Source organism: Pelophylax lessonae (genome assembly GCF_965119305.1).
Source record: "Pelophylax lessonae genome assembly, chromosome: 6".
In the NCBI taxonomy this organism is placed as follows: Eukaryota; Metazoa; Chordata; class Amphibia; order Anura; family Ranidae; genus Pelophylax; species Pelophylax lessonae.
Window position 1 is genome coordinate 220333694 of NC_138773.1, and position 27822 is coordinate 220361515.

General features: G+C 46.6%; 1 protein-coding gene across 2 annotated transcripts in view; it reads left to right on the top strand.

The window, feature by feature from the left end:
- The first annotated feature begins 24717 nt into the window (after window positions 1-24717).
- Window positions 24718-27822, top strand: part of SPAG16 (sperm associated antigen 16) — a 1690414-nt gene continuing 1687309 nt past the window's right edge. For both annotated transcript variants that reach the window (XM_082260930.1, XM_082260929.1), the window contains exon 1: window positions 24718-24839. In XM_082260930.1, the coding sequence (XP_082117056.1) occupies window positions 24806-24839 (34 nt within the window). In that variant the 5' untranslated portion in view covers window positions 24718-24805. The remainder of the gene's footprint in view (window positions 24840-27822) is intronic.

The following is a 27822-nucleotide window of genomic DNA, read 5'->3' on the forward strand; positions in this document are numbered from 1 at the left end:
GGGGTTGCAATTCTGTTGTACATCCACTAGATGTCGCCCCTAAATATACGACCTGTGCTTGAGGAAAAAGATGGTCGGTTTCTTCCGGGGTTCTCCAGTGAGCCAAACCAGGCTTTTAGTACCTCAGGTTAGAAGAAAGAAACCCCATGATGTAATGTGTATCTGTAGCGTGGAAGAGAGAGCATAAAGACTCACGTTTGAGGCTGTCTAGGATCAGCGGTGATGGCCGGGAAGCTTCCGCGTTCCACGGCCCAGGCTCTGAAACCGGAAGTGACGTATTGACGTTACGACTCCGCCCTACGCGTTTCGTCATGTGACGTCTGCTGGAGCGGCGTCAACGTAACAAGCTTCCGGCCTTTAAATAGCGTGTCCGTCTCCTGGCAACCAGGAGATGGGTGAATGGGTAGATGGATTGGATGAGTAGGTGGGTAAATGGGTGGATGAATGGGTAGGTAGATGGGTGAGTGGATGGGTAGGTGGGCGAATGGATAGGTAGATGAGTGAGTGCATGGGTAGGCGGGTGCATGGGTAGATGCACGAGTAGGTGGGTGGATGGGTAGATGGGTAGGTGAGTAAATGGGTGCATGGGTAAATGCACGAGTAGGTGGGTGGATGGGAAGATGGTTAAGGTGGGTGGGTAGGTGAGTGAATGGGTAGGTAGATGGGTGAGCAGATGAGTGAGTAGATGGGTGAGTAGATGGGTAGATGGATTGGTAGGCGAGTGGATGGGTAGGTGGGTAAATGTGTAGATGCACGAGTAGGTGGGTAAATGTATAGATGCACGAGTAGGTGGGTGGATGGGTATGTATATGGGTGGATGGGTAGGTGGGTAGGTGGGTGGGTAGGTGGGTAAATGTGTAGATGGTTAGGTGGGTGGATGAATAAATGGGTAGGTGGATGGGTGGATGAATAGGTGGGTGAATGGGTAGGTAGATGGATGAGCAGATGGGTAGGTGGGTGCATGGGTAGATGGATGGGTAGGTGAGTGGATGGGTAGGTGGGTAAATGTGTAGATGCACGAGTAGGTGGGTAAATGTATAGATGCACGAGTAGGTGGGTGGATGGGTATGTATATGGGTGGATGGGTAGGTGGGTAGGTGGGTGGGTAGGTGGGTAAATGTGTAGATGGTTAGGTGGGTGGATGAATAAATGGGTAGGTGGATGGGTGGATGAATAAATGGGTAGGTGGATGAGTAGATGCATGAATGGGTAGATGCATGAGTAGGTGGGTGAATGGGTAGATGCATGAGTAGGTGGGTGAATGGGTAGATGGGTGGGTAGGTAGGTGAATGAGTGAGCAGCTGAGTGAGTGGATGGGTAGGTGGGTGCATGGGTGCATGGGTGGGTGCACAGATGAGTGAGTAGATGGGTGGGTCAGTAGGTGGGTGGGTCAATGGGTGAATGGGTAGGTGAGTGGGTGGGTAAATGTGTAGATGCACGAGTAGGTGGGTGCATGGGTAGGCGGGTGCATGGGTAGATGCACGAGTAGGTGGGTGGATGGGTAGATGGGTAGGTGAGTAAATGGGTGCATGGGTAAATGGGTGGATGCACGAGTAGGTGGGTGGATGGGAAGATGGTTAAGGTGGGTGGGTAGGTGAATGGGTAGGTGGGTGAATGGGTAGGTAGATGGGTGAGCAGATGAGTGAGTAGATGGGTGAGTAGATGGGTAGATGGATTGGTAGGCGAGTGGATGGGTAAATGTATAGATGCACGAGTAGGTGGGTGGATGGGTAGGTATATGGGTGGATGGGTAGGTGGGTGCATGGGTAGGTGGGTGAATGGGTAGGTAGATGGGTGAGCAGATGGGTAGGTGGGTGCATGGGTAGATGGATGGGTAGGTGAGTGGATGGGTAGGTGGGTAAATGTGTAGATGCACGAGTAGGTGGGTAAATGTATAGATGCACGAGTAGGTGGGTGGATGGGTATGTATATGGGTGGATGGGTAGGTGGGTAGGTGGGTGGGTAAATGTGTAGATGGTTAGGTGGGTGGATGAATAAATGGGTAGGTGGGTGGATGAATAAATGGGTAGGTGGGTGGGTGGATGAATAAATGGGTAGGTGGATGAGTAGATGCATGAATGGGTAGATGCATGAGTAGGTGGGTGAATGGGTAGATGCATGAGTAGGTGGGTGAATGGGTAGATGCATGAGTAGGTGGGTGAATGGGTAGGTGGGTGGGTAGGTAGGTGAATGAGTGAGCAGATGAGTGAGTGGATGGGTAGGTGGGTGCATGGGTGCATGGGTAGGTAGATGGGTGCACAGATGAGTGAGTAGATGGGTGGGTCAATGGGTGAATGGGTAGGTGAGTGGGTGGGTAAATGTGTAGATGCACGAGTAGGTGGGTGCATGGGTAGGTGGGTAAATGTGTAGATGCACGAGTAAGTGGGTAAATGTATAGATGCACAAGTAGGGGGATGGATGGGTATGTATATGGGTGGATGGGAAGGTGGGTGGATGGGTGAATGTGTAGATGCATGAGTAGGTGGGTGGATGGGTAGATGGGTAGGTGGGTAGGTAGATGAGTAGATGCATGAGTAGGTGGGTGGATGGGTAGGTATATGGGTAGATGGATGAATGGGTAGACGGGTGGATGGGTAAAAGTGTAGATGCATGAGTAGGTGGGTGAATGGGTAGATGGTTAGGTGGGTGGATGAATGAATAGGTAGGTAGGTGGGTCAGTAGGTGGGTGGATGGGTCGATGGGTGAATGGATAGGTGAATGAGTAGATGGATGGGTAGGTGGGTGGATGTGTAGATACACGAGTAGGTGAGTGGATGGGTAGGTATATGGGTGGATGGGAAGGTGGGTGGATGGGTAGGTGAGTAGATGGGTAAATGGGTGAGTCAGTAGGTGGGTGGGTCGATGGGTGCATGGGTAGGTGGGTGCATGGGTGGATGAATGAGTAGATGGGTAGGTAGGTGAATGGGTAGATGCATGAGTATGGGTAGGTATATGGGTGGATGGGGAGGTGGATGGATGGATGAATGGGCAGATGGGTGGATGGGTAGATGGGTGAATGGATGGGTAGATGGGTGAATGGATGGGTAGATGCATGAGAAGGTGGGTGGATGGGAAGGTGGGTGGATGGGTAGGTGGGTGGATGAATGGGTGAGTAGATGGGTGAATGGGTAAATGGGTAGATGAGTAGATAGGTAAATGGGTGGGTAGGTGGGTGGATGGGTAAGTGGGTGGATGGGAAGATGAGTGAATGGGTAGGTGGGTGGATGGGTAGGTGGGTAGGTGGATGAATGGGTAGGTAGATTGGTAGGTGAGTGGATGGGTAAATATGTAGACGCATGAGTAGGTGGGTGGATGGGTAGGTGGGTAAATGTATAGATGCACGAGTAGGTGGGTAGATGGGTAGGTATATGGGTGGGTAGATGGGTGAATGGGTGGGTAGATGGGTGAATGGGTGGGTAGATGGGTGAATGGGTGGGTAGATGGGTCGATAGGGTGAATGGGTAGGTGGGTGCATGTATAGATGCACGAGTAGGTGGGTGGATGGGTAGGTATATGGTTGGATGGGTAGGTGGGTGGATGAATGGGTAGGTAGGTGAATGGGTAGATGGATGGGTGAATGGGTAGGTGGGTAGGTATATGGGTGGATGGGAAGGTGGGTGGATGGGTGAATGGATGAGTAGATGGATGGGTAGGTGGGTAAATATGTAGATGCACGAGTAGGTGGGTGGATGGGTAGGTATATGGGTGGATGGTTAGGTGAGTAGATGGGTGGGTGAATGGGTGAGTAGATGGGTAGGTGGGTAAATGTGTAGATGCATGAGTATGGGTAGGTATATGGGTGGATGGATAGATGCATGGGTAGGTGGGTGGATGCATGGGTAGGTGGGTGGAATGGTAGGTGGATGATGAATGGGTAGATGGATGAATGGGTAGGTATATGGGTGGATGGTTAGGTGGGTACATAGATAGGTGTATTAATGGGATGATTAATGGGTAGATTGGTAGGTGGGTGGATGAATGGGTAGGTGGGGAGTAGAAGGGTAAATAGGTAGATAGGTGAATGGGTGAGTAGGTTGGTGGATGGGTAAATGGGTGGATGAGTGAATGGGTATGTGGGTGGATGGGTAGGTGGGTGGATGGGTGGAAGGGTAGGGGAATGGGTTGATGGGTGAATGGGTAGGTAGATGGGTAGGTGGAAGGATGAATGGGTAGGTGGATGGATGAATGGGTAGGTGGATGAGTAGGTGGGTGGATGGGTAGGTGGGTGCATAGATGGGTGGATTAATGGGTAGATTGGTAGGTGGGTGGATGAGTGGGTAGATGGGTGGGGAGTAGAAGGGTAAATAGGTAGATGGGTGAATGGGTGAGTAGATGGGTGGGTGGATGGGAAGATGAGTGAATGGGTATGTGGGTGGGGGAATGGGAAGGTATATGGGTGGATGGGAAGGTGGGTGGAAGGGTAGGTAGATGAATGGGTAGATGCATGAGTAGGTGGGTGGATGGGTGCACAGGTAGGTGGGTGCACGGGTAGGTATATGGGTGGATGAATGAGTAGATGGGTAGGAGGGTGAATGGGTAGGTAGGTGAATGGGTAGATGCATGAGTATGGGTAGGTATATGGGTGGATGGATGGATGAATGGGCAAATGGGTGAATATGTAGATGCACGAGAAGGTGGGTGGATGGGTAGGTGGGTGGATGAATGGGTAGGTGGGTGAGTAGATGGGTAGGTGAGTAGATAGGTAAATGGGTGGGTAGGTGGGTGGATGGGTAAGTGGGTGGATGGGAAGATGAGTGAATGGCTAGGTGGGTGGATGAATGGGTGAGTAGATGGGTGGATGGGTAGATGCGTGAGTAGATGGATGAATGGGTAAGGTGGGTTGATGAATGGGTAGGTAGATGGGTAGGTGAGTGGATGGGTAAAAATGTAGATGCACGAGTAGGTGGGTGGATGGGTAAATGTATAGATGCACAAGTAGGTGGGTAGATGGGTAGGTATATGGGTGGATGGGAAGGTGAGTAGATGGGTGAATGGGTGGGTAGATGGGTGAATGTATAGATGCACGAGTAGGTGGGTGGATGGGTAGGTGGGTGGATGAATGGGTAAATGGGTGGATGGATGGATGGATGGATGGGTGAGTAGATGGGTAGGTGGGTGAATGGGTAGGTAGGTGAATGGGTAGATGGATGGGTGAGTGGGTAGATGCATGAGTATGGGTAGGTATATGGGTGGATGGGAAGGATGAATGAATGGGCAGGTGGGTGAATGGGTGAGTAGATGGGTAGGTGGGTGGATGGGTAAATGTGTAGATGCACGAGTATGGGTAGGTATATGGGTGGGTGGATGGATAGATGCATGAGTAGGTGGGTGGATGCATGGGTAGGTGGGTGAGTAGATGGGTGAATGGGTAGGTGGGTGGAAAGGTAGGTGGATGGATGAATGGGTAGGTGCATGAGTAGGTGGGTGGATGGGTAGGTGGGTACATAGATAGGTGGATTAATGGGATGATTAATGGGTAGATTGGTAGGTGGGTGGATGAATGGGTAGATAGGTAGATGGGTGAATGGGTGGGTAGGTTGGTGGATGGGTGGATGGGAAGATGAGTGAATGGGTATGTGGGTGGATGGGTATGTGGGTGGATGGGAAGGTATATGGGTGGATGGGAAGGTGGGTGGAAGGGTAGGGGAATGGGTAGGTAGATGGATGAATGGGTAGATGCATGAGTAGGTGGGTGGATGGGTAGGTGGGTGCACGGGTAGGTATATGGGTGGATGAATGAGTAGATGGGTAGGTGGGTGAATGGGTAGGTAGGTGAATGGGTAGATGCATGAGTATGGGTAGGTGGGTAGGTATATGGGTGGATGGGAAGGTGGGTGGATGGATGAATGAATGGGCAGGTGGGTGAATGGGTGAGTAGATGGGTAGGTGGGTGAATGGGTAGGTAGATGAATGGGTAGGTAGGTGGGTGAATGGGTAGATGCACGAGTAGGTATATGGGTGAGTGGGTAGATGCACGAGTATGGGTAGGTATATGGGTGGGTGGATGGATAGATGCATGTGTAGGTGGGTGGATGCATGGGTAGGTGGGTGAGTAGATGGGTGAATGGGTAGGTGGGTGGTAGGGTAGGTGGATGGATGAATGGGTAGGTGGGTACATAGATAGGTGGATTAATGGGATGATTAATGGGTATATTGGTAGGTGGGTGGATGGATGGTAGATAGGTGGATGGGTAGGTGGGGAGTTAGAGGGTAAATAGGTAGATGGGTGAGTAGGTTGGTGGATGGGTAAGTAGATGGGTGAGTAGATGGGTGGATGGGTGAGTAGATGGGTGGATGGGTGGAAGGGTAGGGGAATGGGTAGATGGGTGAATGGGTAGGTAGATGGAAGGATGAATGGGTAGGTGCATGAGTAGGTGGGTGGATGGGTAGGTATATGGGTGGATGGGTAGGTGGGTGCATAGATGGGTGGATTAATGGGATGATTAATGGGTAGATTGGTAGGTGGGTGGATGAATGGGTAGATAGGTAGATGGGTGGATGGGTGGGTAGATGAGTGGGTAGATGGGTGGGGAGTAGAAGGGTAAATAGGTAGATGGGTGAATGGGTGGGTAGGTTGGTGGATGGGTAAATGGGTATGTGGGTGAATAGGTATGTGGGTGGATGGGTAGATGGGTGAATGGTTACATGGGTAGGTAGATGGGTGAATGGAAAGGTATATGGGTGGAAGGGTAGGGGAATGGGTAGATGGGTGAATGGGTAGGTGGATGGATGAATGGGTAGATGCATGAGTAGGTGGGTGGATGGGTAAATAGGTAGATGGGTGGGTAGGTGGGTGGATGGGTAAGTAGGTGAATGGGTAGGTGGGTGGATGAATGGGTAGATGCACGAGTATGGGTAGGTATATGGGTGGGTGGATGCATGAGTAGGTGGGTGGGTGGATAGATAGGTGGGTGAGTGAATGGGTAGATGCATGCGTAGGTGGGTCGGTATATGGGTGGATGGGAAGGTGGGTGGATGGATGGATGGATGGGCAGGTGGGTGGATGGGTAGATGGGTGAATGGATGGGTAGATGGATGGGTAGGTGGGTAAATATGTAGGTGCACGAGTAGGTGGGTGGATGGGTAGATGGATGGGTAGGTGGGTGGATGAATGGGTAGGTGAGTAGATGGGTGGGTGGGTAGGTGAGTAGATGGGTGGGTGAATGGGTGAGTAGATGGGTGGGTGAATGGGTGAGTAGATGGGTGGGTGAATGGGTGAGTAGATGGGTGGATGGGTAGGTGGGTGGAGGCATGCATGGGTAGGTGGGTGGAGGCATGCATGGGTAGGTGGGTGGAGGCATGCATGGGTAGGTGGGTAGGTATATGGGTGGATGGGTAGATTGGTAGGTGGGTGGATTAATAGGTGGGTAGATGGATAGATGTGTGAATGGGTCAGTGGGTAGGTAGATGGGTGGATAGATGGGTGGGTGAATGGGTAGGTAGATGAGTGAATGGGTATATAGATGAGTGAATGGGTAGGTGGGTGCATGGGTAGGTATATGGGTGGATGGGTAGGTGGGTGGATGAATGGGTAGATGGGTAAATGGGTGGATGGGGGAGTAGATGGTAGGTGGGTGAATGGGTAGGTAGGTGAATGGGTAGATGGATGGGTGAATGGGTAGATGCATGAGTATGGGTAGGTGGGTAGGTATATGGGTGGATGGGAAGGTGGGTGGATGGATGGATGAATGGGCAGGTGGGTGGATGGGTGAATGGATGAGTAGATGGATGGGTAGGTGGGTAAATATGTAGATGCACGAGTAGGTGGGTGGATGGGTAGGTATATGGGTGGGTGGATGGGTAGGTGAGTAGATGGGTGGGTGAATGGGTGAGTAGATGGGTGGATGGGTAAATGTGTAGATGCATGAGTATGGGTAGGTATGTGGGTGGATGGATAGATGCATGAGTAGGTGGGTGGATGCATGAGTAGGTGGGTGAGTAGATGGGTGAAAGGGTAGGTGGATGGATGAATGGGTAGGGGCATGAGTAGGTGGGTGGATGGGTAGGTATATGGGTGAATGGGTAGGTGGGTGCATAGATGGGTGGATTAATGGGATGATTAATGGGTAGATTGGTAGGTGGGTGGATGAATGGGTAGATGGGTGGATGGGTAGGTGGGTGGGGAGTAGAAGGGTAAATAGGTAGATGGGTGAATGGGTGGGTAGGTTGGTGGATGGGTAAATGGGTGGATGGGAAGATGAGTGAATGGGTATGTGGGTGGATGGGTAGGTGGGTGGATGGGTGGGGGAATGGTTAGATGGGAAGGTAGATGGGTGGATGGGAAGGTGGGTAGATGAATGGGTGAATTGGTGGATGGATGGGTAAATGTGTAGATGCACGAGTATGGGTAGGTGGGTAGGTATACGAGTGGATGGATAGGTGGATGCATGGGTAGGTGGGTGGATGCGTGAATGGGTAGATGCGTAGGTAGTTGGGTGGATAGATAGGTGGGTGAATGGGTAGATTGGTGGATGGGTAGGTAGATGGGTGGATGGGTAGGTAGACGAGTGGATGGGTAGGTAGACGAGTGGATGGGTAGGTAGATTAATGGGTAGATTGGTAGGTGGGTGGATTAATGGGCGGGTGGATGGATAGATGGGTGAATAGGTGAGTAGATGGGTGAATGGGTAAGCAGATGAGTGAGTAGATGGGTGAGTCAGTAGGTGGGTGGGTCGATGGGTGAATGGGTAGGTGGGTGCATGGGTAGATGCACGAGTAGGTGGGTGGATGGGTAGGTATATGGGTGGATGGGTAGGTGGGTGGATGAATGGGTAGATGGGTAAATGGGTGGATGGGTGAGTAGATGGGTAGGTGGGGGAATGGGTAAGTAGGTGAATGGGTAGGTGGGTGGATGAATGGGTAGATGCATGAGTATGGGTAGGTATATGGGTGGATGGGTAGGTGGGTGGATGCATGAGTAGGTGGGTGGGTGAGTGAATGGGTAGGTGGGTGAGTGAATGGGTAGATGCATGCGTAGGTGGGTAGGTATATGGGTGGATGGATGGATGAATGGGCAGGTGGGTGGATGGGTAGATGGGTAAATATGTAGATGCATGAGTAGCTGGGTGGATGGGTAGGTATATGGGTGGATGGGAAGGTGGGTGGATGGGTAGATGGATGGGTAGGTGGGTGGATGAATGAGTAGGTGAGTAGATGGGTAGGTGGGTGGATGGGTAGGTAGATGAGTAAATGGGTAGATGGATCAGTGGATGGGTAGATGGGTGAATGAATGGGTAGATGGGTGAATGAATGGGTAGATGGGTGGAGGAATGCATGGGTAGGTGGGTGGAGGAATGCATGGGTAGGTGGGTGGAGGAATGCATGGGTAGGTGGGTGGAGGAATGCATGGGTAGGTGGGTGGAGGAATGCATGGGTAGGTGGGTGGAGGAATGCATGGGTAGGTGGGTGGATTAATGGGTGGGTGGATGGATAGATGTGTGAATGGGTCGGTGGGTAGGTAGATGGGTGGATAGATGGGTGGGTGAATGGATAGGTAGATGAGTGAATGGGTAGGCGAGTGGATGCATGGGTAGGTGAGAAGGTGGATGGGTGGGTGAGTGGATGGGTAAATGTGTATATGCACGAGTAGTTGGGTGGATGGGTAGGTATATGGGTGGATAGTGACTGGTCCAGAGGACCAAATACAGCGCTTGCTGTGATAAATACTAATAACCTGTGATTAAATATATAAATTATAGCAAAATGTATAGATCTCATGAATCATCAATTTTCAGTGAATATAAAGTGCATCAGTGTTAGATTAAAATAAATAGATGAATAAATCACAAGCAATCCAAAATAAACAGTGACTTTAGTGCTCAAATAAATATAAAAGCTTTAAACCTGATAATTGGGTAAATAAACTGCCTTTCAACCTTAATACTACACTATTTGGAACATTCTTTCTCCCTCCCCATTGGATTTGTCCGCACCATTGGAGCCATTATCATCCCATAGGATAACGTTCGGAGGGGATCCATTTAGCCCAGGGGGCTTACAAAGCTCGTTTGGTCCTAGTACCATATGGCATTTAGGACCCACTACATTCGGTAAGTGACCCAACTTATTACCCACTTGGGATGAGAACAGCTGAGATTTTATCAATCAAGCCTGAGCACGAGCACTTTTTTGAACTTTGAAGAATCACCTTCGCTAAGGACATTTGCATATATTTATTTTGAGCACTAAAGTCACTGTTTATTTTGGATTGCTTACTATTACTTGTGATTTATTCTTCTATTTATAAATTTTAATCTAACACTGATGCACTTTATATTCACTGAAAATTGATGATTCATGAGATCTATACATTTTGCTATAATTTATATATTTAATCACAGGTTATTAGTATATACACAATTTATCACAGCAAGCGTTGTATTTGGTCCTCTAGACCAGTGGTCCTCAACCCTGGTCCTCAGGGCTCACTAACAGGCCAGGTTTGCAAGATAACTGAAATACATCCCAGGTGATATCATTTGCTGCTCAGTGATTGCAGTACTTTAGTCTGCATCTCCCCAAGGTAATGCTTAAAATCTGGCCTGTAAATGGGCCCTGAGGACCAGAGTTGAGGACCACTGCTCTAGACCACTCACAATCAACTACCTCATTTTTTACAGCAGCTGCTACCTCACATATTTATTTATTAATTCTCAATTATTTATATATATTGCACATATCACTTTTTTACCCTTTCCCAGTGGCGCGTGGAAATATACTACGTATATTTTTTTACATATGGGTGGATGGATGGTTAGATTTATGGGTAGATGCGTGAATGGGTAGGTGGGTATGTGGATGGGTAGATGGATATGTGGGTGGGTAGGTGGTTGGATATGTGGGTGGATGGGTAGGTAGATGAGTGAGTAGATGGGTGAGTGGATGGATAGATGGTAGGTGGGTGAATGGGTAGGTGGGTGAATGGGTAGGTGGGTGGGGGAATGGTTGGGTATATGGGTGGATGGGTAGGTAGATGGGTGGATGAATGGGTAGGTGGGTGGATGGGTAGGTAAGTGGATGCATGGGTGAATGGGTAGGTGGATGAATGGATGGGTAAATGAGTAGATGGGTGGATGGGTAGGTGGGTAGGTGGGTGGGTGGATGGGTGATTAACGGGTAGATGGGTGGATGCGTGAATGGGTATGTGGATATGTGGGTGGGTAGGCGGATGAATGGGTAGTTGGGTGGATGAATGGATAGGTAGATGGGTTGGTGGGTAGGTAGATGGGTGGATGAGTAGGTGGGTGAATGGATTAGGTGGGTGAATGGGTGAGTAGATGGGTGAATGGGTAGATGTGTAGGTGGATGGGAAAGTGGGTGAGTAGATGGGTGACTGGGTAGGTGGGTGGATGGGAGAATGGGTAGGTGAGTAGATGGGTAGAATAGGTAGATGGGTAGCTGTGTGGATGGGTGGGTAGGATGGGTGGATACATGGAGTAGGGTAGATTGGTAAATGAGGGGGGGTAAAGTAAATGGGGGTAGGGTAAATGGGTACATGGTGGGGAAATGTAACGTTTTTAGGCCTTACCTGTTAGGAGAGTACCTGTAATGAGTGGAGACCAATGGCTGACAACGTCAGGCAAGCTCAGTTCGGAGGTCAGCGAGAGAAAGGAAAGTCTGAATCACTAGACCAGTAATCCGTGTTGGGGTCACAAGCCAAGTTCGGTGCAGGAGAGAGTTTCTTAGTCAGGGTCCCAAGCCAAGGTCGATGCCAGAGAAGAGTTTCATAGTCGGGGCCACAAGCCAAGGTCAATTTCCAAACAGCAATAGCAGGCACTCAAGTAGTAAGCAGGATCAGACCACAATCACATGGCAACATTAAGTGTAGAGGCAAGGCTTATATAGGAAGTTCATGGGAGGAGCAAGAAGTTCAAGGTTCAATGGCAATCAAGACACAAGGCAGGGCTCTCCAATAGATCAGACAGGAGTGTCCAATAGATCAGACAGGATTGTTTAATAGATCAGGCAGATAACTGTTCACCATCCCAGATAGCTCAGCAAGAAGAATCAACACTAGCTGCAAACTCCAAACAGGTCCCAGGTTCAAGCCCAAGTCCTGACATTATCCTTGCGTAGGTCTAAATGTGAGGTGGTGGTGAAAGATTTTGTTTGGAGCACTTTCTGCACGCCAGATTTTATTGAAGTCTATTGGAGCACTAATTTTATGCGAGGTTATGGTTTATATGTCTCACTTGAGGACTCATGCACAAAAGGACATTTATTGAGATTTTTAAAAATACTAAATACTTTTTCTAAATAATTCACATATTGTAGGATAATTTTTTTCTTTATTTTTTTTTTTAGTCTGTACAGCTACATATTGTATGTACACATTTTTCACTACATATATTCTTATGTGGAGGTGATTATTATTGATTGCTTTTATTATGCTACAGTAGCACGGCTTTGGTTGCGCTGCACTTAAAGTGAGGTTACAGCCATAGGTCCTAATTTGACAGGCGTGTAGATGTGTATGGCCCCTGAACTTTAACATTGTGTTTTCGTGGCCACTCACCCACACCTACACATTTATCAAATAGGACCTGCGACTGTGTTCATACACTTGCTGCATCCTCATACAGTACCAGATGGCTCCTGCCACAAACAGCTCATTTACACTGTAAGGCTCGGTTCACATTTATGCGATGCGGGAAGGCTGCGAATCCGCAGCCTGTTCCCGCATCGCACACGCACCCCCGGCAGTTCACACTGCCATATGCGATACGCTGGGGGTGTCAATGTAATCTTAACGACACCCCCAGTTTGATCGCATATCGCAGTGCGATCGTGCAGTTCGCACAGGAGCGGATCGCACAAGTGTGAACCGCTGTGCGATCCGATCCTGATGCGGCTGCAAAAATGCCTCCTGTGCAAATTAAAGTGTTAATGAAACTCACTTGATGCCTTATCTGCAATACATTTGCCTCAGAACCTGTGTATGTGTGTTGGTGTTTAAAGCGGAGTTCCACCCAAAATTGGAACTTCCGCTTTAGGGAGTCCTGACCCCCCAACATGCCACATTTGGCATGTCATTTTTGGGGGGGGGAGCGGGTACCTAGTTTTGACAGGTACCCGCTCCCACTTCCGCTCGGAGCGCCGCGGCGCCCTGAGCGGAAGTTCTCCTCTCCCCCTCCCTCCCTGCAATCTTCTGGGACACGTCAGAGGTCCCAGAAGATTGCCGGCCAATCACGGCGCGCAGCGCGACTCGCGCATGCGCAGTGGGTACCCGGCTGTGAAGCCGCAAACTGTAACAGCCGGGTGCCCACAGCAGTGATGCCGGCGCCGAGGGAGAGGATCGAGGCTTCCGGCGGCCGCATCGCTGGACCGTTGGACAGGTGAGTAAATGGCTGGAACTCCGCTTTAAGGGGATGAGGCGTCCACCTTAAGATTTTCTATTCTGGGAGGCGGGGCTTTTGGCCATGTGACCACCATAATTGGCAGTCACGTCAATTCCACGCGGCAGCGGGGACTCTGATGCACGGGGCAGGTGGCTTCGATTGCGCCTGATACCCCGTAATCGTTCCCCGCTGAGAGAGATGAACGGTCAGCTGTTGTAAACACAGCTGACCAATCTTCTCTCTGGAATGATCACAGAGCTCCTGTGATCCTTCTATGTAGGATCACAAGTCTCAATGGTCATTCCCCAAGCCCCGCCCCCATACAGTTAGAAACATGCCCCTAGGTACACATTTAACTCCTTGATCACCCACTGTGTTAACCCCTTCCCTGCCAGTGTCATTATTACAGTAGCAGTGCATATTTTTAGCACCGATTACTGTAGTAATGTCACTGGTCCCCCCAAAAGTGTCAAAAATGTCAGTTAGGGGTCCGATCTGTCCGCCACAATGTCGCAGTCCTGCTAAAAATTGCAGATCGTCGCTATTACTATAAAAAAAATAAAATAAAAAATCTAGATAGATAGATAGATAGATAGATAGATAGATAGATAGATAGATAGATAGATAGATAGATAGATAGATAGATAGATAGATAGATAGATAGATAGATAGATAGATAGATAGATCTATATATATACAGTATATATATATATATATATATATATATATATACACACACACACACACACACACACGTTTGTTCCTGCACATGGCATGAGCTACATATTGTGGTATTGTGGCCGAACTTTATATGTATGTGTGTGTGTGTGTGTGTGTATATATGTATACAGTATATACTGTATATACATCCTGCAACATGTTCACATGCAGGAAGCCTAATGTGCCTAGAAAACAATTGGAAGTGACGTGTGTGCACAAGCAGGAACTGAATGTGTGGTGAGGATCAATAAAATAAATTCTCCCCCCCAAGCTGACTAACACCCCCCTATCATTGACCTAGGCCAACCAAAAAGGTGAGTAAGCCATGCATGAATACAGCACTGTAGCAATTTTTTAATTTTTAATATATATATATATATATATATATATATATATTTTTTTTTTTAATATATACAGTGGGTACGGAAAGTATTCAGACCCCCTTAAATTCTTCACTCTTTGTTATATTGCAGCCATTTGCTAAAATCATTTAAGTTCATTCTTCTTCCTCATGAATGTACACACAGCTCCCCATATTGATGGAAAAACACAGAATTGTTGACATTGTTGCAGATTTATTAAAAAAGAAAAACTGAAATATCACATGGTCCTAAGTAGTCAGACCCTTTGCTGTGACACTCATATAAGGTGCTTTCCATTTCTTCTGATCATCCTTGAGATGGTTCTACGCCTTCATTTGAGTCCAGCTGTGTTTGATTTTACTGATTGGACTTGATTAGGAAAGCCACACACCTGTCTATATAAGACCTTCCAGATCACAATGCATGTCAGAGCAAATGAGAATCATGAGGTCAAAGGAACTGCCTGAAGAGCTCAGAGACAGAATTGTGGCAAGGCACAGATCTGGCCAAGGTTACAAAAAGATTTCTGCTGCACTTAAGGTTCCTAAGAGCACAGTGGCCTCCATAATCCTCAAATGGAAGACGTTTTGGACGACCAGAACCCTTCCTAGAGCTGGCCGTCCGGCCAAACTGAGCTATCGGGGGAGAAGAGCCTTGGTGAGAGAGGTAAAGAAGAACCCAAAGATCACTGTGGCTGAGCTCCAGAGATGCAGTCAGGAGATGGGAGAAAGTTGTAGAAAGTCAACCATCACTGCAGCCCTCCACCAGTCAGGGCTTTATGGCAGAGTGGCCCGACGGAAGCCTCTCCTCAGTGTAAGACACATGAAAGCCCGCATGGAGTTTGCTAAAAAAAACACCTGAAGGACTCCGAGATGGTGAGAAATAAGATTCTCTGGTCTGATAAGACCAGAATAGAACTTTTTGGCCTTAATTCTAAGCGGTATGTGTGGAGAAAACTAGGCACTGCTCATCACCTGTCCAATACAGTCCCAACAGTGAAGCATGGTGGTGGCAGCATCATGCTGTGGGGGTGTTTTTCAGCTGCAGGGACAGGACGACTGGTTGCAATCGAGGGAAAGATGAATGCAGCCAAGTACAGGGATATCCTGGACAAAAACCTTCTCCAGAGTGCTCTGGACCTCAGACTGGGCCGAAGGTTTACCTTCCAACAAGACAATGACCCTAAGCACACAGCTAAAATAACGAAGGAGTGGCTTCACAACAACTCCGTGACTGTTCTTGAATGGCCCAGCCAGAGCCCTGACTTAAACCCAATTGAGCATCTCTGGAGAGACCTAAAAATGGCTGTCCACTAACGTTTACCATCCAACCTGACAAAACTGGAGAGGATCTGCAAGGAGGAATGGCAGAGGATCCCCAAATCCAGGTGTGAAAGACTTGTTGCATCTTTCCCAAAAAGACTCCTGGCTGTATTAGATCAAAAGGGGGCTTCTACTAAATACTGAGCAAAGGGTCTGAATACTTAGGACCATGTGATATTTCAGTTTTTCTTTTTTAATAAATCTGCAACAATGTCAACAATTCTGTGTTTTTCTGTCAGTATGGGGTGCTATGTGTACATTCATGAGGAAGAAGAATGAACTTAAATGATTTTAGCAAATGGCTGCAATATAACAAAGAGTGAAAAATTTAAGGGGGTCTGAATACTTTCCGTACCCACTGTATATACACACACACATATACATACACACTATATATATATATATATATTTTTTTTTATTTATATACACACACACACACACACATACATACACACACACACACACACACACACACACACACACACACTGTTCGCTGGAGTATAGGGAGGGAGCCATAAACATGTGCACACTCTAATGGTGTTGTTTCTGGGCACCTGTGGCGAACGTGCGTTCGCTAGAATGCCGCAAAATGGATAAAATTCAAAAGACTCAAAACACATCTAAATTACATAAAGACAAATGAGGAAAAAAAAAACCATGAGCTGTTTAGAAATAAATAAGCTTTATTGAACATGTATAGACATCATTAATCACTCAACCAGGCATGTGAAATGCCCCCCCCCCCCCCGCATTCCCCCATCCCCACATCTCCCCATCAAGGATTCTTTATATAAATTACAGTGCAGGCATCACTCCGGTATAACCACTTAAACAAAATGACGTAAATGTATGTGATTTTTGCGGCAAGTGGTTAATTAAAGCAGAACTATACTACATCTGAGCACCGAAAACACTACTTTCTTCATTTTTACCATTTTAAGCAAACTTCCCCATACATCCGTGTCTCCGTGCTTTACTTTGCTGAGATAGCTTTTTGAAATACACCCCGTAGCATTTCTGGCCGTGGCCATCTTGACTGAGGGCAAATGATTAATTTGGCATTTACAGTATCTCACAAAAGTGAGTACACCCCTCACATTTTTGTAAATATTTTAATATAGCTTTTCATGTGATATAACTTAAGAAATTATACTTTGCTACAATGTAAAGTAGTGAGTGCACAGCTTGAAAAACCGTGTCAATTTGCTGTCCCATCAAAAAAACTCAACACACAGCCATTAATATCTAAACCGCTGGCAACAAAAGTGAGTACACCCCTAAGTGAAAATGTCCAAATTGGGCCCAATTACTTGTGACTCGTTAGTGTTACCATGTCTCAGGAGTGAAAGGGGAGCAGACGTGTTGAATTTGGTGTAATCGCTCTCACTCTGTCATATTGGTCGCTTTAAGATCAACATGGCACCTCATGGCAAAAACTCTCTGAGGATCTGAAAAAAAAATAGAATTGTTGCTCTACATGAAGATGGCCTAGGCTATAAGAAGATTGGCAAGACCCTAAAACTGAGCCGCAGCACGGTGGCCAAGACCATACAGCGGTTTACCAGGACAGGTTCTACATAGAACAGGCCTCATCATGGTCTACCAAAAAAGTTGAGTGCACGTGCTCAGCGTTATATCCAGAGGTTGTCTTTGGGAAATAGATGTATAAGTGCTGCCAGCATTGCTGCAGAGGTTTAAGTAGTGAGCTGTCAGCCTGTCAGTGCTCAGACCATATACCGCACACTGCATCAAATTGGTCTTGCTTGGCTGTCATCCCAGAAGGAAGCCTCTTCTAAAGATGATGCAGAAGAAAGCCTGCAAACAGTTTGCTGAAGACAAGCAGGCTAAGGACATGGATTACTAGAACCATGTCCTGTGGTCTGATCAGACCAAGATAATTTTTTTTTTATTTCAGACGGTGTCAAGTGTGTTTGGCTGCAACCAGGTGAGGAGTACAAAGATAAGTGTCTTGGCTACAGTCAAGCATGGTAGTGGGAGTGTCATGGTCTGGGGCTGCATGACGAGTCGCAGCCTATTGCCGGCAATGGCATAGTTCCAATCGGTATGACGCCGACTTTGCAGCGCAACACCGATTTGCAAAAGTATTTCCTGCACTACTTTTGCCGATTTGGGATGCAACTTCAATTAACATCTGTCCATGAAGCCCTACAGATGTCTTTCGATTAGCACCTGAAATTGCGCTGACCTGCTACTTTGAAATCGTGCTTCTTCAAGTGGAGTAGCACAATTTCAAAGTAGTATTATTGTGAACCAGGGCTAATTTACTTTTGTCGAGTTTCTGTCTGTGTTATACAATTAACCCCTTCTGTCAAAGAGTTAGAAGGGGGTCCTTATGTGCTTTGTACTACTGTCTCTTGGGGGGGGTGTCGCATAGGTCTGTTGGCTCCCTTATTTCAAAATCAATCTCTATGTCCTATAGGTGTCATATAGGGTAGAGGTCTTAGGTGACCCCGTGCCAAGATAAACTCCAATGTTGACAGCAAGGGGGGCAGCATACTCGCTTTGCTCTACTTTTCTAACCACCCAGGCTGCTTGCTTGTAAAATGGTGTGATTTGAAAAGAAGTGATAACTTTTTTTTTTTTTTTTTTTTATGTCACTTTCATCAGCCTGCATTGTACTGCCTGGTAATAGCATGTTCATTTCTAAGGCATTTTCAAAGCAGAGCATAGAAAAAATTTGTGATTAAAAAATGTACACTTTTTAAGCTGTGTGAAAAGGCCTTCCCCTCACTGAACAGACCTCCATTTGCTTTTTTAGTAACTTAGACTTACTACCCCTTTATTCTTTTTACTACTGTACAGACGTTCATTAGCGAGATTTCCCCTTACTTCCAGATCTGGTGACACACTTTTCTCTAAACACGAAGTGAGGGAAACATTTGAATGCCAACCCAGTACATAATGGAAAAGATGTGTGGTAGTTATATCTTTCTGTTGCAAATTTCCAATTCTTTCTGTTTTAAATGCATTTCAGGACTCCATTATGGAGGTTTGCCCTGACTTTCTGTTCTTGTGACACAGTTTAACCGCAATAGGAGGGGTAAAAAATGTGCAACAGGGGAAGAGAAGCCATATATGGGGAACTGGCACCATTTGGAACATTGGTTCTCTACAATTGATGGTGGCGTCTAAGTATTTGGAGTATTTACTTTAGAGTATTTATTTGGTCTGTTATTATACTGGTATAGTGGTGTATATATAGTGAGACCCCTTTTTTTATCATCTTTTATCATATTTTGAGACGTCTCGCTGCGATTCTGACATTGGTTGACTCGGTCGGAGTCTCTTCTGAGATCTCTACTATTGTGCGCCGACTCATTGTGTCTTTTAATATGAATGGGGTTTACATTCACTTTAAATAATATTTAGGAGCATGCTATTTGAATCCAGCCTTTACAAATAGAAAAAATAAATAAAAGCAGACTCCTGTCTGTATATAAAGGCCCTTTAAAACACAATATATTCAATGCATATTATTCTTAATATTATTTTCATAAAAATAAAGGGTGCTCTTGAAGAGAAAAAAAAAAAAAAAAACATGTACATTGCTTCCAGGAATCAGGTCATTATGTCCAAGAACAATCAGAATGTCCAAGTCCTTTGGAACAATAGATGAAGATGATTGTAAGGACTGTAGAATCTTTGTGAAGCAATAATAGTGGGAATATAGATAGCAACATTATGAAGTGTTATTATACCATCTCAAGGTCATAGCATAAGTAAAATAGCCAAGAATTAGTAGGGACAATATTTTAAAGGATACATGTTCTGAAAAGAGAAAAAGAACAAGTATGATATTCGTAATTAAACATTCATTTTTAGTATTCAACATTGATCTTGATGAGCCAAAGTAAACAATGTTTATTTCCCAAGTACCTAAATAGAAAATTGTAGTCCCAAAGAGACCTTCTGTGTTGGCATCCCATGTACCTGCAGACCTTTGATTTTTAATCATGAAAATGTCACAAGCTCAAACATTCCCAAGTGTGCCAAAGATGAATAATAAAATGGAAAAAAAAATCTAGATCACACTGAAAAGATATAAGGAATTATTTGCTCACAACATCTTTATAATACTTTATCTCCACTGTCCATGTATTTATATTTTAGGTTAAGACAATTGTAAGGTTGCTTTCCTAAACCTATGGCAAAGAGCAGTCCTAAATCCTTATGCATGCTGAAGTGGTTTAGTCTATGAATTTATATTGTCTCCTTGGAATCATATTGAAGGATACAGTGTAAGATAGATAAAACCAATAACCGCTGTCACTGAAAACCTTCATTGATCTGTCATGTGACTATAAAACCCATGATGCAGCATTCTGTCCTCTGAGCAGACATAGTCCAGGAGCTGATACTGCGACAAGAGTCATTGATAAGGAATCAAGTCAGCAATTCCTGTAATAACATAAGCACCATAGTGCAAATGATGAACAATGTCATTACAAGCAGACCCCCCCCCCCCCCCATGGAAATGTGTACCTAAGGTGTCACCTTATTATTTTTAGCTACATTGCATTAAATGAGTATAGTAACATTTCTTCCCACTTCAACCATTTGCATACTAAGGAGGAAGGGGGTGGGTGGGATGTATGGTGAAGAAAAGTAAAAAGTCCCTGCCGCTGACCTACTGAGTGTGGGTTGAAGGCAAGGACATAGCGCAGCCCCCCCAGCATGGATGGTGTAAACTGTGTCTGAGCAGAGGCTGGTTCCATGTCCCACTGAAGAATCTTCTGCCCTGGCCAACCCCCAGCTCCCCCCAACCTCCCCCTGCTGGCCAGGTCAGGAACTCAGGCTCACCTGGTAAGTAGAGAGTACCAGGAGCTGGGCTTCAGCTTGGAATGGGGGTCAGGAGGAGGATTGGGAGAGTGAGAGGGGGGTGAGGGAAAGTGGAAGGGGGGGTCCGAGTCACTGCACCATGGGCCTCTGGTTTGTACTTTCCCCCTGGGCCGAAAGTTGCCAGTCTGCCCCTGATAATGCCTATGCTTTTTGCTTCTGCGCACCTGACAGCGGCAGTTCAGAACAAAGGGGAAGCTCCTGCTCTGCTCCAATCACATGACACAGCCGAGGGGAGGACTTCTCTTTACTCCTAACTGCCACTGCATCTGGTAAGTTCATGGGAGAGATCTGTAATAAAGGATAGTTTGTGCTAGGGTGGAGTGGAGGTATATTGGGAGGGAGGATCTCTTACTAAACACCTTGGGCTAGCTTCTTTCTAAAAAGGAGTCATTTTGGGGGTATTTGTACTGTCCTGGCATTTTAGGGCCTTAAGAAATAAAATTACCGTCAGACTTTTCGATTGATCGATTTTCAGATATTTATCCCATAGCTTGTAGACCCTATAACTTTCCTACTGACTAAATAATATACAGTACACCAATTTGGGTTATTTTCACCAAAGAAATGTAGCGGTATACATTTTGGGCTACATTTATGAAGAACGATTATTTATTTTCAACATTTCATAACAGAAATTAAGAAAAATGCGTTAGCAAAAAATGAAAAACCCAATGGTGATTAAATACCACCAAAAGAAAGCTCTATTTGTGTGAAAAAAATTATAAAAATGTCATATGGGTACAGTGTTGCATGACTGCACAATTGTCATTTAAAGTGTGACAGTGCTGAAAGCTGAAAATTGGCCTGGGCAGGAAGAGGCTGAATGTGTCCAGTTTTGAAGTGGCTAACTGGCAATTGTCAGTTTTTTTTTTGCTGAACTGTGTCACTTTGGGGAGATTTCCCCTCACATAGCATAACGAAGGGATTACCGCACCCTGCTGAGCGCTGGTGCAATTTTTTCCAGGCTCTAAAAAATAAATAAATGCACATCTTCTTACCTGCAAAAAAAAATGTGCATTTATTATTTTTTCTAAAAAGAGAACTTTTCCTTTAACCACTTGCTTACTGTGCACTTATACCCCCTTCCTGCCCAGGCCAATTTTCAGCTTTCAGTGCCCTTACACTTTGAATGACAACTGTGTGGTCATTCAAAACTGTAACCCTATGAAATTGTTATAATTTATTTTACACAAATAGAGCTTTCTTTTGGTAGTATTTAATCACCGCTGAATTAATTTTTTACTAAACAAACAAAAAAAGGTTGAAAATTAAAAAAAATAAAAAAAAATCATATTTTATTATAACATTTTGCAAACAGGTAATTTTTTCTCCTTCACTGATGATGCGGAACTGATGAGCACTGATAGGCTGCACTGATGGGCACTAATGAGGTGGCACTGATGGACACTGATAGGTGGTACTGATGAGGCAGCACTGGTGGGCACTGATCAGGAGGCACTGATGAGGCTGCAATGATGGGTGGCACTGATAGGTGGCATTAATAGGAGGCACTGATGACCACTGATAGGCGGCACAGAGAGGTGGCACAAAGAGCTGGCAATGATGGGAATGATGAGGCAGCACTGGTGGGCACTGATCAGTAGGCACTGATGAGGCTGCACTGATGGGTGGCACTGATAGGTGGCATTATTAGGTGGTACTGATGGGCACTGATAGGCGGCACTGATAGGGGGCACTTATGGGCACTGATAGGCAGCACCAATGGGCACTGATAGGCACTGGTAGGTGGCACTGATAGACAGCACTGATAAGTAACACTGATGATCAAGCACTGACGGGCACTGATATGTGGCACTGGTGGGCACTGATTAGCAGGACTGATGGGCACTGATATATGGCACTGGTGGGCACTGATGAGCGGCACTGGAGGGCACTGCTTAGTGGCACTGATGTGCACTGTGTGGGACCGATGTCCCTCTAACAGAAGCCGGTTGACGGCTTTCTTCTTTTATTTACGCTGACAGCGTGACGAAAAACAAAAAAGCTGATAACTGGCTTCTGTTTACTTCTGTGATCATCTGTCATTGGCTGTCGGCTAATCACGTGGTAAAGGGACAAATACCCAATCTGTGATCAGCTGAGTCCCCCCTAGGTACCCCCTTTACAGCTAGCTGGCAATGGATCCCAGAACCTCTTCTGGAGTGGTCTCCTCTAACTTCAGGCAGACCCCCATGGGCAATCCTCAGTACTCATGACCTGTGTAGGCTTTCCTGGGACTGGACCCCTCTAGCTCTCCGCTGGTTCTCGGCACACCGAATCCCCTCAGCACAACCCAGCACTCTCTGGATTCTCGGGCGACACCCTGAGACATCCACTTCCTCAGACAGGAGGAGAGACAGCCGTTTTCTCCCTCCTGGGACTCTGCTCCCGCCAAAGAAACCTAGTCACGCGCTTCCCCCAAACCTATACCCACTCCCAGAATCCTTTGCAGCATAATCTGCCTTTTGGGGTAGTTACAAGCTTGAATGTGTCCCCTGATTGGGCTTCCTCCTCTACCCTATGAGAAGCCTCTCACAGGAGCCAGTGGGTAGACTTCCCCTTCAGCAGGCACACCTGGAAACCATGACACCTTACCCAAAATAAATCACAGCCCTGCTGTTAGGCAGACAAGGCCCACTATACTTTTACCTAGCACCTACCTGTAGGGTGCTACACCAAAAAAAAAGTCCTGACTTTAGAACCACATTAATGGCACCTCCTACGCATTTGAAAACGCAGCATGTTTTCAGGTGCACGAAAGCGCATGGTGCCACATGAGAAAATGCATGGAAAAATATAAAAATAAGGCTTGTAAAACTAAAAAAAAAAATCATAACTAAAGAGGAACTTTGGCTATTTGTACAAAAAAGTAAGTCAGCAGCTGCAAATACTGTAGCTGCTGATTCTTAACCACTTGCCTACTGGGCACTTTTTACCCCCTTCCTGCCCAGGCCAAGAACTCAACAATCTCAGAGGGCACCGTGGCAGTGCGAGTCCTCCCGGCATTTTAAACCCACGCTGTAGCTGTCTTTCGGCTATAGCACGGGCTCCAAGTAGTTAAAGGATAAGTTCACTATTTGGAAAAAAATAATAAATGCACTTTTTCTTGCAGGTAAAAAAATGTGCATTTATTATTATTTAATTAATTTTTTTGGAGCCTTTAAAGCATTGCCATGCAGGTCTCCAGCAGATCTGCCAGTGTATCTGCTTGCCTGTACATCCCATATGGGTAGGCAGATACAATCCGACAGGAAGCGTGAATTAACTAACATGGCGCTCCACAGCGCTGTGGTAGTTCATTGAAAACTACAAGTCAACAGCCTCAAAGGCTGCCGGCCCTTGTAGTTTTCCATGCCCAGAGCCCTGTCAATCAGTGACGAAACCGGGGAGGGAGAAGAACCCTGCTAGCTATCATAGCATGGATCGGGGAGGTGTGGAGGCCGGTCCATTCCTAACATGTTACATGTTACCCCCTGAATATGAGTGTGACATGTTACGATAGGTGAAAAGCAGCTCTTCAAAAACACATCTAAGCTGCGTTTTTGCAAGCACATTTAAAAAAAAATGTTATTGTCTGCAATATTAATATTTTCTCGCTATTGAAATGAAAAAAAACACTCAAGTTCTAAATGTGCGTAGTGCTTGGGCAGATCAGGCGTTTTATTATTTTTCTCTCCTGAATGTGACTTTGCTGTTTTTTTTATTTTTTTTATTTGCTGCCTCTAAACTCCTGGAAACGCCTGTAGGGTGCATGGACAACTAACATAGAGGGGGGTTTTGAGGTAGAAGAAAAAAAGCTCAAACGCCTGCATCAGCAGCACTTTTGGGCTCAGGTGTGCATGGCTTTATTAAAAATGTAAAGGAAAAGGGACATTGCAGCAGTTCTCCCCAAGAATAATAATAAAAAAAAAAAAATAGATATAAATCTGAGGTTAAGAGGAATCGGTGGCAGGCAGTACAATGCAAAGTTTCAATTGGGACTGGGAACGAGCTACTGACGTTACTAAGGATAGAACGTTATAGACAACAGCTGTTCACTGTTAACACGCCGCTCTGTCAGGACGCGTCCTCCGTTGCCATGGTTACACAACGCCTCCTGCTCGTTTATACTCTTCCGGGAAGACGTCTCGCGAGATTGTAGAACCAGCAGCGGTTACCTGGCAACGCAAAGACTCCAACCGCAGCAACTCGTGCACCTGCAGCCATGGACGGGGACAGAGACGAATACTACCTGGAACGTATCCTACCCTGCTTGTGGGGGCACGGTGACTGGGACATGGGTGTAGGGGGGAGAGGGACGGGGCTGCATGGACTGGGGGGGATATGGCTGAATGTGACTGGCAGGGATATGCTCATCACTGCTTAGAGTGTGGGAATGTAATGACTGCAATGTAAACCTGCTGCCTTCCTCCTTTCCTGGACTCCATGATGCAGCAATCACAGCACACATCCCCCTGACCTAGTACAGGACATTTCCCTAGGACAAATCCTATGACACCAAGGACAGGCAATGACAGCAGCTGTGTCAGGACCACATGGGCCTGCGTCTCCGCAGGGATGTTTAATCTGAAAATGACCTTAGTATTGTCTTACCGCATCCGCCGCTCTCTAACAGAGGCTTGGAGGTGCCATTGGTTCTTAAAGTGATTGTAAAGGCTTAATTATTTTTCAAAATAATAAACATGTTATACTTACCTGCTCTGTGCAATGATATTGTACAGAGTGGCCCGGATCCTCCACTTCTGGGGTCCCCACTGGCGATCCCCTGCTTCTCCTCTTCTGCGACTTGCTATAGGGGCACACCTGCAGGCTTGCTATTGAGTCTGGCTGTGTGCATCCATAGACACACAAAGCACAGCTCATCTCTGCTCACAGGATTTGATTGACAGCAGCAACTAATGCCTCTGTATCATGTGAGGAGAGGAACCCAGACCAGTGCCGCTGCAGATGGCCACCGTGCTGGATGGAGATAGGACTCCAGGAAGCATATAGGGTGGTAAGGGGAGATATTACTGCTGTGACATTTTTATCTTAATGCAGGGAATGTGTTAAGGTAATGTAGCAGGTTTTCCAGGCATTGGGCCTGATGTGCGTCTGCCATTATTACCGGTTACCTCCCCAGCCCATGTGAGCTGCGACCCTGGGTGTGAAAACTGAGACATTGACAACTCCGGCATCTTTGTTTTGTGGTTTTATTGTAGATAAAGTGGATGGGAGAAGGGAATGAGTGGGATACTCCTTTAGGCTCAACTAGATACAATTTGGGACTTTATCCAGAAAATGTCAGTTAATGCTGCCTTGATGCCAGCCGACGCCAGCCAGCGCTCACTGACGCTTAGAACACACTGTAACTTGAGAGAAGTGCTGAATCCTCGAATCTAGGTTCAGAAGACCCAGGACTGTGAAGCATAGAACTACTGACACTGCTGCAATGCAAAGTCTCTGACCACTCTCTCCAGCCTGGCATTGGCCTGAGGTAGCTTGCTGTGAATTTCCTTATAGCTGCAACTCTCAACTGGCACTCTATACAATTCAGGGCCCAAACTGCAGGCGCCCCCTTTACACTTTTAGCTCTTCAGGGTCCACTGACTATGTACCCCCTCTGCTGCTTCAGGTCCTCAACCTAGGTACCCCCTTTACAGCTAGCTGGCAATGGATCCCAGAACCTCTTCCGGAGTGGTCTCCTCAGTACTCATGACCTGTGTAGGCTTTCCTGGGACTGGACCCCTCTAGCTCTCCGCTGGTTCTCGGCACACCGGATCCCCTCAGCTCAACTCAGCACTCTCTGGATTCTCGGGCGACACCCTGAGACATCCACTTCCTCAGACAGGAGGAGAGACAGCCGTTTTCTCCCTCCTGGGACTCTGCTCCCGCCAAAGACACCTAGTCATGCGCTTCCCCCAAACCTATACCCACTCCCAGAATCCTTTGCAGCATAATCTGCCTTTTGGGGTAGTTACAAGCTTGAATGTGTCCCCTGATTGGGCTTCCTCCTCTACCCTATGAGAAGCCTCTCACAGGAGCCAGTGGGTAGACTTCCCCTTCAGCAGGCACACCTGGAAACCATGACACCTTACCCAAAATAAATCACAGCCCTGCTGTTAGGCAGACAAGGCCCACTATACATTTACCTAGCACCTACCTGTAGGGTGCTACACCAAAAAAAAAAGTCCTGACTTTAGAACCACATTAATGGCACCTCCTACGCATTTGAAAACGCAGCATGTTTTCAGGTGCACGAAAGCGCATGGTGCCACATGAGAAAATGCATGGAAAAATATAAAAATAAGGCTTGTAAAACTAAAAAAAAAAAATCATAACTAAAGAGGAACTTTGGCTATTTGTACAAAAAAGTAAGTCAGCAGCTGCAAATACTGTAGCTGCTGATTCTTAACCACTTGCCTACTGGGCACTTTTACCCCCTTCCTGCCCAGGCCAATTTTCAGCTTTCAGCGCTCTCACGCTTTGAATGACAATTGCACGGTCATGCTACACTGTACCCATATGAAATTTTTATCATTTTTTTTTCACACAAATAGAGCTTTCTTTTGGTGGTATTTAATAACCTCTGGGTTTTTTATTTCTTACAAAAAAAAAAAAAAAGACAGAAAATTTTGAAAAAAAAAAATAGTTTTTCTTATTTTCTGTGAGTACATTTTGAAAATAAATACATTTTTCTCCTTCACTGATGTGCGCTGATGAGGTGGCACTGATAGGCGGCACTGAATAGGTGGCACTGATGAGGAGGTACTAATATGCCTCACTGAGAGGTGGCACTGAGGGGCGGCACTGAGAGGCGGCACTGATGGACACTGATGGGTGGCACTGATGGTCGGCATTGATGAGCACTGATGGGCAGCACCATCAGTGCCCACACTCAGTGCCCATAGTGCTGCTAGTCAGTGCCCATCAGTGCCTAGATGAGCAGGCACTGACTGGCAGCACTATTGGCACTGATTGTGGGCACTGATTGTGGGCACTGATGGCAGGCACTGTGGGCAGTTATGGCATTTTTTTCCCCTCTTGTGTAATCAGGGCACTGGTGATCAGTGCCCTGATTACATTACTCTGTGTCCCCTTCCCTGTGTCCCCTTACCGCTGATCGGCTCTTCTCTTCCTCACACTGCAGTCTCTGTGTGAGGAAGGAGAGCTGGCGATGAGAGATGATCTCATATGTTTACAAAAAAACACACACATACTAGTCGAGGGATCTGGGCCCCT